General features: G+C 46.3%; 1 protein-coding gene across 2 annotated transcripts in view; it reads right to left on the reverse strand.

The window, feature by feature from the left end:
• Nucleotides 1-13,841, reverse strand: part of MEI1 (meiotic double-stranded break formation protein 1) — a 501,764-nt gene that overhangs the window by 367,481 nt on the left and 120,442 nt on the right. For both annotated transcript variants that reach the window (XM_068254993.1, XM_068254992.1), the window contains exon 5: nucleotides 4,798-4,903. In XM_068254993.1, coding sequence (XP_068111094.1) covers nucleotides 4,798-4,903 — 106 coding nt within the window. The remainder of the gene's footprint in view (nucleotides 1-4,797; nucleotides 4,904-13,841) is intronic.

Here is a 13,841-nt window from a genome sequence, read left to right on the forward strand (position 1 = left end):
GTGACACCTGCTCTATGGGGCTGTCTATACAGGAGAGATATAGATACAGCACATCACTACAGTATATCTACTCTTATACTAACCCCACAGCCCGTGTGACACCTGCTCTATGGGGCTGTCTATACAGGAGAGATATAGATACAGCACATCACTACAGTATATCTACTGTTATACTAACCCCACAGCCCGTGTGACACCTGCTCTATGGGGCTGTCTATACAGGAGAGATATAGATACAGCACATCACTACAGTATATCTACTGTTATACTAACCCCACAGCCCGTGTGACACCTGCTCTATGAGGCTGTCTATACAGGAGAGATATAGATACAGCACATCACTACAGTATATCTACTGTTATACTAACCCCACAGCCCGTGTGACACCTGCTCTATGGGGCTGTCTATACAGGAGAGATATAGATACACACATCACTACAGTATATCTACTGTTATACTAACCCCACAGCCTGTGTGACACCTGCTCTATGGGGCTGTCTATACAGGAGAGATATAGATACAGCACACATCACTACAGTATATCTACTGTTATACTAACCCCACAGCCCGTGTGACACCTGCTCTATGGGGCTGTCTATACAGGAGAGATATAGATACAGCACATCACTACAGTACATCTACTGTTATACTAACCCCACAGCCCGTGTGACACCTGCTCTATGAGGCTGTCTATACAGGAGAGATATAGATACAGCACATCACTACAGTATATCTACTGTTATACTAACCCCACAGCCCGTGTGACACCTGCTCTATGAGGCTGTCTATACAGGAGAGATATAGATACAGCACACATCACTACAGTATACCTACTGTTATACTAACCCCACAGCCTGTGTGACACCTGCTCTATGGGGCTGTCTATACAGGAGAGATATAGATACAGCACATCACTACAGTACACATCTACTGTTATACTAACCCCACAGCCCGTGTGACACCTGCTCTATGGGGCTGTCTATACAGGAGAGATATAGATACAGCACATCACTACAGTATATCTACTGTTATACTAACCCCACAGCCTGTGTGACACCTGCTCTATGGGGCTGTCTATACAGGAGAGATATAGATACACACATCACTACAGTATACCTACTGTTATACTAACCCCACAGCCCGTGTGACACCTGCTCTATGGGGCTGTCTATACAGGAGAGATATAGATACAGCACACATCACTACAGTATATCTACTGTTATACTAACCCCACAGCCCGTGTGACACCTGCTCTATGAGGCTGTCTATACAGGAGAGATATAGATACAGCACATCACTACAGTATACCTACTGTTATACTAACCCCACAGCCTGTGTGACACCTGCTCTATGGGGCTGTCTATACAGGAGAGATATAGATACACACATCACTACAGTATATCTACTGTTATACTAACCCCACAGCCCGTGTGACACCTGCTCTATGAGGCTGTCTGTATGGGAGAGATATAGATACAGCACATCACTACAGTATATCTACTGTTATACTAACCCCACAGCCCGTGTGACACCTGCTCTATGAGGCTGTCTATACAGGAGAGATATAGATACAGCACATCACTACAGTATATCTACTGTTATACTAACCCCACAGCCCGTGTGACACCTGCTCTATGAGGTTGTCTATACAGGAGAGATATAGATACAGCACATCACTACAGTATACCTACTGTTATACTAACCCCACAGCCCGTGTGACACCTGCTCTATGGGGCTGTCTATACAGGAGAGATATAGATACAGCACATCACTACAGTATATCTACTGTTATACTAACCCCACAGCCCGTGTGACACCTGCTCTATGGGGCTGTCTATACAGGAGAGATATAGATACAGCACATCACTACACTACACATCTACTGTTATACTAACCCCACAGCCCGTGTGACACCTGCTCTATGAGGCTGTCTGTATGGGAGAGATATAGATACAGCACATCACTACAGTATATCTACTGTTATACTAACCCCACAGCCCGTGAGACACCTGCTCTATGGGGCTGTCTATACAGGAGAGATATAGATACAGCACATCACTACAGTATATCTACTGTTATACTAACCCCACAGCCTGTGTGACACCTGCTCTATGGGGCTGTCTATACAGGAGAGATATAGATACAGCACATCACTACACTACACATCTACTGTTATACTAACCCCACAGCCCGTGTGACACCTGCTCTATGAGGCTGTCTGTATGGGAGAGATATAGATACAGCACATCACTACAGTATATCTACTGTTATACTAACCCCACAGCCCGTGTGACACCTGCTCTATGAGGCTGTCTGTATGGGAGAGATATAGATACAGCACATCACTACAGTATATCTACTGTTATACTAACCCCACAGCCCGTGTGACACCTGCTCTATGGGGCTGTCTATACAGGAGAGATATAGATACACACATCACTACAGTATATCTACTGTTATACTAACCCCACAGCCCGTGTGACACCTGCTCTATGAGGCTGTCTGTATGGGAGAGATATAGATACAGCACATCACTACAGTATATCTACTGTTATACTAACCCCACAGCCCGTGAGACACCTGCTCTATGGGGCTGTCTATACAGGAGAGATATAGATACAGCACATCACTACAGTATATCTACTGTTAAGGTGGCCATACACTGGCCCGATTTGCGGCAGTTTCAACAGCAGATTCGATCACTGGGATCGAATCTGCTGCCAATCGTTCGCGCAACACGCACCCGCCGATCCGATTTCCTCCCGAAATCGGATCGGTCCGTCGATCGCGCCGTGCGGGAAATTACCCTCGATCGCCCGCGGGTAGGGAGCGCGTCGCTAGCGGCGGCCGATCCGATCAGGTATACATTACCTGAGGCTGGCTCCCGGGCATCCCGTCCGTCACTGCTCCCGTCATGGCACCTCTGGCATCCTCGTATAACTTCCGCTGTCATGCCAGTGACAGCGGAAGTACAACTAGAGGGCGCTCTATTTGAACTTCCGCTGTCACTGGTGTGATAGCTTAAGTTCTATGCGGATGCCGGAGCCGGAGGTGCCACATGACGGGGACATCACGCCCGGGAGCCAGCCTCAGGTAATGTATACCGGCGGGGGGGAGCGGCGGCAGCACCACCACAACAGATTGTGATCGGTTTCAGGCTGAAATCGATTCACAATCTGTTTGCAGGAAAGGCAGCAATACGATCCCTCTCTGATCAGATTCGATCAGATAGGGATCTGTCAGCTGGTCGATCTGATGGCACATCGACCAGTGTATGGCTGCCTTTATACTAACCCCACAGCCCGTGTGACACCTGCTCTATGAGGCTGTCTGTATGGGAGAGATATAGATACAGCACATCACTACAGTATATCTACTGTTATACTAACCCCACAGCCCGTGTGACACCTGCTCTATGGGGCTGTCTATACAGGAGAGATATAGATACACACATCACTACAGTATACCTACTGTTATACTAACCCCACAGCCCGTGTGACACCTGCTCTATGGGGCTGTCTATACAGGAGAGATATAGATACAGCACATCACTACAGTATATCTACTGTTATACTAACCCCACAGCCCGTGTGACACCTGCTCTATGAGGTTGTCTATACGGGAGAGATATAGATACAGCACATCACTACAGTATATCTACTGTTATACTAACCCCACAGCCCGTGTGACACCTGCTCTATGAGGCTGTCTATACAGGAGAGATATAGATACAGCACATCACTACAGTATATCTACTGTTATACTAACCCCACAGCCCGTGTGACACCTGCTCTATGAGGCTGTCTATACAGGAGAGATATAGATACAGCACACATCACTACAGTATATCTACTGTTATACTAACCCCACAGCCCGTGTGACACCTGCTCTATGGGGCTGTCTATACAGGAGAGATATAGATACAGCACACATCACTACAGTATATCTACCGTTATACTAACCCCACAGCCCATGTGACACCTGCTCTATGGGGCTGTCTATACAGGAGAGATATAGATACAGCACATCACTACAGTACACATCTACTGTTATACTAACCCCACAGCCCGTGTGACACCTGCTCTATGAGGCTGTCTATACAGGAGAGATATAGATACAGCACATCACTACAGTATATCTACTGTTATACTAGCCCCACAGCCCGTGTGACACCTGCTCTATGGGGCTGTCTATACAGGAGAGATATAGATACAGCACACATCACTACAGTATATCTACTGTTATACTAGCCCCACAGCCCGTGTGACACCTGCTCTATGAGGCTGTCTATACAGGAGAGATATAGATACAGCACATCACTACAGTATATCTACTGTTATACTAACCCCACAGCCCGTGTGACACCTGCTCTATGGGGCTGTCTATACAGGAGAGATATAGATACAGCACATCACTACAGTATATCTACTGTTATACTAGCCCCACAGCCCGTGTGACACCTGCTCTATGAGGTTGTCTATACAGGAGAGATATAGATACAGCACACATCACTACAGTATACCTACTGTTATACTAACCCCACAGCCTGTGTGACACCAGTGGGACACTTGGTGATTGATGTCAGTGGGCGGAGCATAAAACAGTCAATCACATTTCAGCCATTCATTTTACACAGGAAAATGTAAACTGCAGCCCTTATTACACTGCCACTGGCAGGGTTCTCAAACTTGGTCACTGAGTGACCGTGTTAGAAAATGTGTCCGGATTCAGCAACAACTAAATACATCCCCAGACAATATCTGGTCTTCTGCTAGTGAGATGTAGACATAGACTTACAATGATCTGTCACTAAGATCTCAGCCAAATCCGGCACAGTGTGAAGAAGTTTCCCCAAGAAAGTGAAAACCGGCAGGCTTATCCGCATGCTGGAGGCCTCTGACAGCTGCAGGGACACAGAGACATGCTTATAACACAACATGCTTATAACACGCATATAACACGCTTATAACACACATACAACATGCATATAACACAACACGCTTATAACACGCATATAACATGCTTATAACACGCATATAACATGCTTATAACAGACATACAACATGCATATAACACAACACGCTTATAACACGCATATAACATGCTTATAACAGACATACAACATGCATATAACACAACACACTTATAACACGCATATAACATGCTTATAACAGACATACAACATGCATATAACACAACACGCTTATAACACGCATATAACATGCTTATAACAGACATACAACATGCATATAACACAACACACTTATAACACGCATATAACATGCTTATAACAGACATACAACATGCATATAACACAACACGCTTATAACACGCATATAACATGCTTATAACACGCATATAACATGCTTATAACAGACATACAACATGCATATAACACAACACGCTTATAACACGCATATAACATGCTTATAACACGCATATAACATGCTTATAACAGACATACAACATGCATATAACACAACATGCTTATAACACACATATAACATGCTTATAACATGCATATAACATGCTTATAACACGCATATAACATGCTTATAACACGCATATAACATGCTTATAACAGACATACAACATGCATATAACACAACACGCTTATAACACGCATATAACATGCTTATAACACGCATATAACATGCTTATAACAGACATACAACATGCATATAACACAACACGCTTATAACACGCATATAACATGCTTATAACACGCATATAACATGCTTATAACAGACATATAACATGCATATAACACAACACGCTTATAACACGCATATAACATGCTTATAACACGCATATAACACTTATAACATGCATAAAACACGCTTATAACACAACATGCTTATGACACGCATATAACATGCTTAAAATACGCATATAACACAACATGTTTATAACATGCATATAACACACCTATAAAATGCATATAACATGCTTGTAACACAACATGCTTATAACACGCATATAAGACACTTATAACATGCTTATAACACGCATATAATACGCTTATAACACGCATATTTATGCTTATAACATGCATATAACACGCTTATAAAATGTTTATACCATACATATAACACACTTATAACACATATAAGGCCCGGTTCACATTGGCGGTCGCCGTCCGGAATCGCCGTGCCGGAGCCGGACCGCATGCGGAACAGACAGAACGGACGCACGGCATAGCAATGAAAGTCTATGCGTCCGTTCACATGCGTCCGTTCCGTCCGGACCGGAGCCGGACCGGATCCGGACTCCGGCGTAAGACCCAACATGCGCTATTTTTTGGTCCGGCTCCTCCGGCAGCCGTATCTGGGGCGGAGCCGGACTGTTGCATCCGGCCAATAGAAACCAATGAGAAACGGAGAGCGCACAACACACTGGCTATAAAAACCGGACGTTCTACCCCACTTCCTATGCGTATTGTAGCGGCGATTTTGGATGGGGACACATGGGCAAGCATTTTGGAGTGGAGCAGCAGTGACTTTAAACGTGCTGGAGATGTTGGCAGCATGTCGGAGGTGGAGGTGAGTGCTAAACAGCGGAGGGCCTGATTCCACAGGTCCACCTTCTGCTGACCTCCCAGACCCCAACATTTTTATTTTATTTCTACTATCTTTTGCCAAACGGATCCGGATCGCATCCTGATGTACACCTGATGCAACCTGATCGGATCCGGATCAGAACCGTACGGTTCCGATCCGGATCCGGTCAGGTCATCGGGTCCGTTTGGCAGAGAACCGCAAGTGTGAACGGGGCCTAACACAACATGCTTATAACACGCATATAACACACATATAACACGCTTATTACACACATATAAACACAACACACTACTGCACCAGTCCCTCACATACTGAGGCACCATTCCATACACACCACTCATGTTTTATCCACAGTAGAATGTTTTATTTTAAAACTATAACAGCCGAAAATTTTAAAATAATGTTTTTTTTCCCCATTTTTTTCTTATTTATCCCATAAAAATGCATTTAAATCAAAATAATTCTCAGCAAAATGTACCACCCAAAGAAAGCCTAATTGGTGGCAAAAAAAACAAGCTATAGATCATTTTGTTGGGGTAAGTAGCTGTAGAGTTATTGGCGAATAAATGGGAGGAGCGCTGGAGCTCTGACAGGTGAAAATTGCTCTGGTACAAGTGGTGAATCTGCTTGGTGCAATATACCCTCTGATTGTTTTGCTATGCCTGCATACAAGGGAGGACCTTCTGCAGTATCGGGTCACCCAGGAGGATCGGCTAGAATTTGTTGAATATATCTTTGCACTCAGTTGACAGGCAGGTTATCACTAAATGGATGTTTGAAGGTTGGAGTCTTTGGTTGTATTTTCACTTTCTAGGCATTATTGTTGGGTTAGAAGTACGGCTCTTCTACAAGCTGCATCTACTAACTGAACTGGATAATTCTTTTTTTTTTGAACCGGGATTTGAGGATAGACGATTGTTTGTCGTAACCCTCAATCCTGCTGCAATCCCGTCTGACCGAACGGAACATTTCACTACTACACGCTGTGGTGATCGAGATACCCGTTACGATCAGTAGGTATGAAATAACTGGTACAGGTAGTCCCCGGTTAACAAACGAGATAGGGGTTGTAGGTTCATTCTTAACCTGAATCTGTTCTTAAGTCGGAACATTGTGCCATCTCTGTCCCCTGTACCTCCTCTGTGCCCCCCTGTGCCTCCAGTGTCCCCCTCTGTGTCACCTCTGCCCTCTGTACCTCCTCTGTGTCCCCCTCTGCCCTCTGTACATGCTTATACAAGTTTAAAAGTCATTTTGTCTTTGAATTTTTTAAAAATTGTTTGCGCTGGCCTGTCTCAAAAACTACAAGTCCAATTTGAACATTTTTTTGACTTGTTCCCATGGAAACACAGATTACATGCCATTCATATCGACGAGACGTTCGTAAGTCAGGCTGTGAGAATCCGCTCAGCTGCCTGCGCAGGCAGGCAGCCTTTGGACCATTGTTTAGGTTTGCATGCTGCAGGACTCTGGAAAGGAGTCCTTCTGTCAGTTTTGCAGGCTGTGCTTGCTGAGGAATTTGCATACGTTGTCATGCAAATTGCCTGGCCACATTCATTGGAGGCGTGTACTATAAGTACTATGTGTGTCCCACAATGCTTTGCTGGCCATAATGGAGTCTTCCTGTGAAACACTCTGTAGAGTGTCAGCCATGCTCTTTGTTTGAAGATCAGCTTAGAGTTATTCCTGGAAACTGTGCTAGGCAGATTCCCTAGTGCAGTTAGGATTGTTTATCTGTTTGTTTGTTCCGTTGCCATTGTCCTGTCCCAGTGGTGGTCGACAGGAAATGGTTCTGACCTCTGTTCTTGGAGTATAGCTGGTGCAGCGGTTGCTACCAGCTATCTCTTCTGTTCTGTCTCCTGGGATCGCGCTAGCCACTTTTCGCTAGCGCTGTGGATCCTTCTGTTCTGTCTCCTGGGATCGCGCTAGCCACTTTCCGCTAGTGCTGTGGATCCTTCTGTTCTGCCTCTCTGGATCGCACTAGCATCCTGCGCTAGTGCTGTGGATCCTTCTGTTCTGTCTACCTGGATCGCACTCGCCGTTCGCTAGTGCCGTGGATCTTTCTGTTCTGCCTCTCTGGATCGCACTAGCATCCTGCGCTAGTGCTGTGGATCCTGTCTCTCGCTTGTTCCTGTTTTCGTGTGTCTGTCTTGTCTGCTACAAGCGCTTGCTGGAGGCTCGGTGAGGTAACCGTTAAGCAAGCGATCGCGTCCTCTGTTTTACGTTTGTTTGTCGTTGGTTAGTTAGGCAAGCTTGTCCCTGTTGTGCTTATCACGTGGGGACCGCGCACGAACGCGTGCACTGTTGCGAATGAGTGCGGGGTACGCGTTCAGTTAGCGTTTGTTATTTTCCGTATCTCCTCATTGTATGATTTGCTGTGCCTTTGCTACTCTCGTGCTCTGCCTTGCTGTAGCCTTGTGTCACTTCTGGCGATCGCACCTCTCGCGATCGCATTCCTGTTTCGTATCTGCTGTTGTGTGTGCGCGGTCGCGGGGTGGCGACTAGATTGGCGCACACACATACAACCTGTCCCTTTGCTCATTCTCATTCGCAATCGCTTCTTTTGCAATTGCGTTCTGCGCTTCGTACAATTCCTGTCTGGCATTTGTGGAGGTACAGAGGATTGGTTCCTCTGCACTCCCCAGCGCCATCTGCCGACAGGAACTTCCCTCTACGGGTGCGTAGCACCTTTTGCTGGGTGCCTGCAATTATACGCTTGTGGAGGATTTCCGCCGTGTCAGTGCACGCGTTGTGCGCTGATCACGGAGAAAGTTCCATAATCGTTAACCCTAACCCAACCCAAAACCCCAGTGTAGACAGAATTTCTGATTTGTACGATTTTGTCGAGTTTGGCTCCTGTGTCTTTAAGAGCTTTAAAAGGCTAAATTCAGAAACCAAGGCGGAATTTCTTACTGAATGTGTGAGGTTTTGCCTGAATCCCACCTTTCAGATTTCTGATCCGTCCACGTCGGCTCTTCTGTTTGCCTATGTGCTCTTAAAAGACGGTTTGTTCACCTGAGAGTATGATCTGTTAAAAATCAATTCCTGGAATGATAATCTGTATCAGTTTCTTGCAGTGATATTCTCTCACTGGTTTAAACTGCCTGGCTTACCACCTGCTCTGATTGAGTGTGTAGCTGCTGATAGGTCAGCTGATCTTTCCCTTCCATGCAAAACCTTTCAGTATGACAATCAGTTCAATGTGTCTGTTGCCACTTCAGGTTTTAAACAGCAGACATACAAAGTTGCAAAAAAGGGAAAAACGAAAAAGCGCAAGCATCTGAATAAAACACTCCCTAATGATGTGTATGATGATGTTGCTCAATCTCCAGGTTTTTTGCCCCAATCCAAAGCTTATGTGGAGCCTGCAATAGGTAGGATCGCACACTATATTAAAGCAGTTAAAAAATCTGTTCTTGTTCCTGAACTCCACCCATATGGAGATTATCTAGATACTGGCTTGTTTGAACCTCCATTTGCCTCATGGGATGTCGGGGCCTTATTGGAGGAATTTGATTTTGATTGGAAAGCCTTTTGCGATTTTTACATCGCAAAAAGCGAAGATGTCTTGAATGCTTGTCTCGATTCTATGTACCTTCTGATTGATTCCGATGAATGTGACAAGGATGATGTGGATCTGGTGATCTATGTATGGCAAACGATTTTGGATGAGTTGCACACACACCAACCAATTGATTCCAATAAAGAGACATTGTTGTCGGATGATTGTTCCTGCCTTTCTGGGGTAAAGCATGAGAGTCTTGACTTTGTGCAATCTGAAATGAATGAGTGTGCCGCTGTGGTTGATTCCTGTGCGAATCCTGAAGGATTCGCTCCTGACAGTGTGCAGTTTGAATCTGTGCGATCTGATGCCGGTTTCTCGGATGTTCCTGCAGATTGTGATCGGCATGAGTCTGCCAGATTCCTCAAAGATGTGTGGGATCCTTTTTCATTTAGAAACAGATCTTTGAGATCTTCCGTCTGTGACCCTGCTATGGGGAAAATTTCTCGACTATGCAGCGTCAAAAGTAAAATTTATATGCCTAATAAAGTTTATCCTGTTGATGTCGCTATTTCTTCTGCAAATGAGTCTCTGTCTCACCCTGTTCACACCTGTAAGGGCCCGTTGCCTGGGGACAGTTGCTCCAGCGTTTCGGTCCTAGATGCCTTGCAGTCTGCTCCGCAGATCGCGGAGGTTTGCGTTATAGAAGCGTCAGTTTCACAACCTAAAGTGATTTTTGATTCGCAGGTTTTGCGTTCTGATTCCTCGGATTCGACATTGTTAGCCGAATCTAAGAGTGAGACAGCGCTTTGGTTTTGCGAATCTGATGCTGAACCTTCTTTGCCTTGTTCAGAGACGCTTTCTCTGAACCTGCCCTGTACCATGAATAACAATATGATGTCCAATCACACTGACATTTGTGAGTCCCTTTCTTGTTCTGAGGAAAGTGCTGATTCTGCACCCTGTACTCTGGATGAGTTAAGATGGCCTTGTTTAGAGTCTCCTGCAGTGTCCCAAGAGGCTCGTCTAGGTATTGCCGCTATACTCACCTGTTTTTCTGCAGTTTTGGAGTTGCAAGCTAGTTTGACTGCTACGCAGAATTCTGGGTGCAGTGAGATTAAAGTTAGGGAGTCAGTGTGTGGTCCAGTGAATATGCCTGTACATTCCCCTCATGATTATGAAACTCAGTCTCAGTTTATGGTGGAACCTTCCCTGGGACATCTGCCCTGTCCACAAGATAAAGTTCCAGTTTTGCCCTGTAACATGGATAGTTCAGTATTCTTCTCAGAAAACTTGAAAAATGATGTTCTTGAAGTCTTGTTTGATGTTCTGGAGGTCTCCGAGTTTCTCCCAAAGGGAGCAGAACTTGTAGGAGATGTCTCCTGCCCCCCAAGCCCTTCTGAGGTGTTGCCCACTTCAGTAGGCATTGCTGTTGTGCTGACTACCTTTGCAGCTCTGGTGGAGCTTCACTCATTTGTAGTCAATGATGATATTGCAGTCACAGAAATTTCTGAATTTGAGTCAGAGTCTTCTTTTGAAAGTCCAGTGCTTGAGACCATTGCTCGTGATGATTCTCTGCCCGGTCCTGGTTTTGGTTTCCTCGTGTCGGACTCTGAGGTTGGCAGTTCCCCGACATGTCCTGAGGTTTCTCCTGTGCTGGTGTACCCCAGTGTGCTCTGTGACCCAGAAAGCCCAAGTGTGCCTCGGTTACCAGCGTACTCAGATGCTTCCTCGGTGGAGACATGTTCTGATTTAGCCTGCCTGCTTGCATGCCCAGAAGTGGTCCCTGAAAGTCTTGATCTTGATGGGTGTCCTCGTAATTCTAAATCCAGGATAATCATTGGTTCCATAGGGGTTCTTGGCGGTTCTCCATGTGAGCCTGGTGAGCGTTCTGGCCTCTTGGGATCTCTGCAGAGCTCCAAAGGGTTTTGGGAGATTCTGGGAGAGTTTTTGCTTGGTACCCTGGATGAGATCAACGGTGGCTTTTGTGTTGTAAGGGACACTTCGAACAGGTTTTGTGGCAGATTTGGTATTTTTGGACGCTCCTTGGAAGGTGGTGGGTATTGTCTGGAGGGTGTCGATGGCTTCTTCTCTGGTATCCACAGTCCTGATGGGTGTTACGCTGAGACTTATAGTGCTGATGGGCATGTTTTGGTGGCTTCTGTTTCCGATGAGGTCGGTTTCGGGTGGACTGACTCTGGAATTGGACCTTGTCGGGCTGTCCCGACCTTCATGAGTCTTCTGTTAGAGTTGTCTAGAGATATCAGTTTTGAGGGTCGTCTGGAATTCGACCCTAGGAGGGGGGGTACTGTGAGAATCCGCTCAGCTGCCTGCGCAGGCAGGCAGCCTTTTGACCATTGTTTAGGTTTGCATGCTGCAGGACTCTGGAAAGGAGTCCTTCTGTCAGTTTTGCAGGCTGTGCTTGCTGAGGAATTTGCATACGTTGTCATGCAAATTGCCTGGCCACATTCATTGGAGGCGTGTACTATAAGTACTATGTGTTTCCTACAATGCTTTGCTGGCCATAATGGAGTCTTCCTGTGAAACACTCTGTAGAGTGTCAGCCATGCTCTTTGTTTGAAGATCAGCTTAGAGTTATTCCTGGAAACTGTGCTAGGCAGATTCCCTAGTGCAGTTAGGATTGTTTATCTGTTTGTTTGTTCCGTTGCCATTGTCCTGTCCCAACGGTGGTCGACAGGAAATGGTTCTGACCTCTGTTCTTGGAGTATAGCTGGTGCAGCGGTTGCTACCAGCTATCTCTTCTGTTCTGTCTCCTGGGATCGCGCTAGCCACTTTTCGCTAGCGCTGTGGATCCTTCTGTTCTGTCTCCTGGGATCGCGCTAGCCACTTTTCGCTAGCGCTGTGGATCCTTCTGATCTGTCTCCTTGGATCGCGCTAGCCACTTTTCGCTAGCGCTGTGGATCCTTCTGTTCTGTCTACCGGGATCGCGCTAGCCACTTTCCGCTAGTGCTGTGGATCCTTCTGTTCTGCCTCTCTGGATCGCACTAGCATCCTGCGCTAGTGCTGTGGATCCTTCTGTTCTGTCTACCTGGATCGCACTCGCCGTTTGCTAGTGCCGTGGATCTTTCTGTTCTGCCTCTCTGGATCGCACTAGCATCCTGCGCTAGTGCTGTGGATCCTGTCTCTCGCTTGTTCCTGTTTTCGTGTGTCTGTCTTGTCTGCTACAAGCGCTTGCTGGAGGCTCGGTGAGGTAACCGTTAAGCAAGCGCTCGCGTCCTCTGTTTTACGTTTGTTTGTCGTTGGTTAGTTAGGCGTGCTTGTCCCTGTTGTGCTTATCACGTGGGGACCGCGCACGAACGCGTGCACTGTTGCGAATGAGTGCGGGGTACGCGTTCAGTTAGCGTTTGTTATTTTCCGTATCTCCTCATTGTATGATTTGCTGTGCCTTTGCTACTCTCGTGCTCTGCCTTGCTGTAGCCTTGTGTCACTTCTGGCGATCGCACCTCTCGCGATCGCGTTCCTGTTTCGTATCTGCTGTTGTGTGTGCGCGGTCGCGGGGTGGCGACTAGATTGGCGCACACACATACAACCTGTCCCTTTGCTCGTTCTCATTCGCAATCGCTTCTCTTGCGATTGCGTTCTGAGCTTCGTACAATTCCTGTCTGGCATTTGTGGAGGTACAGAGGATTGGTTCCTCTGCACTCCCCAGCGCCATCTGCCGACAGGAATTTCCCTCTACGGGTGCGTAGCACCTTTTGCTGGGTGCCTGCAATTATACGCTTGTGGAGGATTTCCGCCGTGTCAGCGCACGCGTTGTTCCA

This window comes from Hyperolius riggenbachi, chromosome 9, assembly GCF_040937935.1.
Source record: "Hyperolius riggenbachi isolate aHypRig1 chromosome 9, aHypRig1.pri, whole genome shotgun sequence".
Classification (NCBI taxonomy): Eukaryota; Metazoa; Chordata; class Amphibia; order Anura; family Hyperoliidae; genus Hyperolius; species Hyperolius riggenbachi.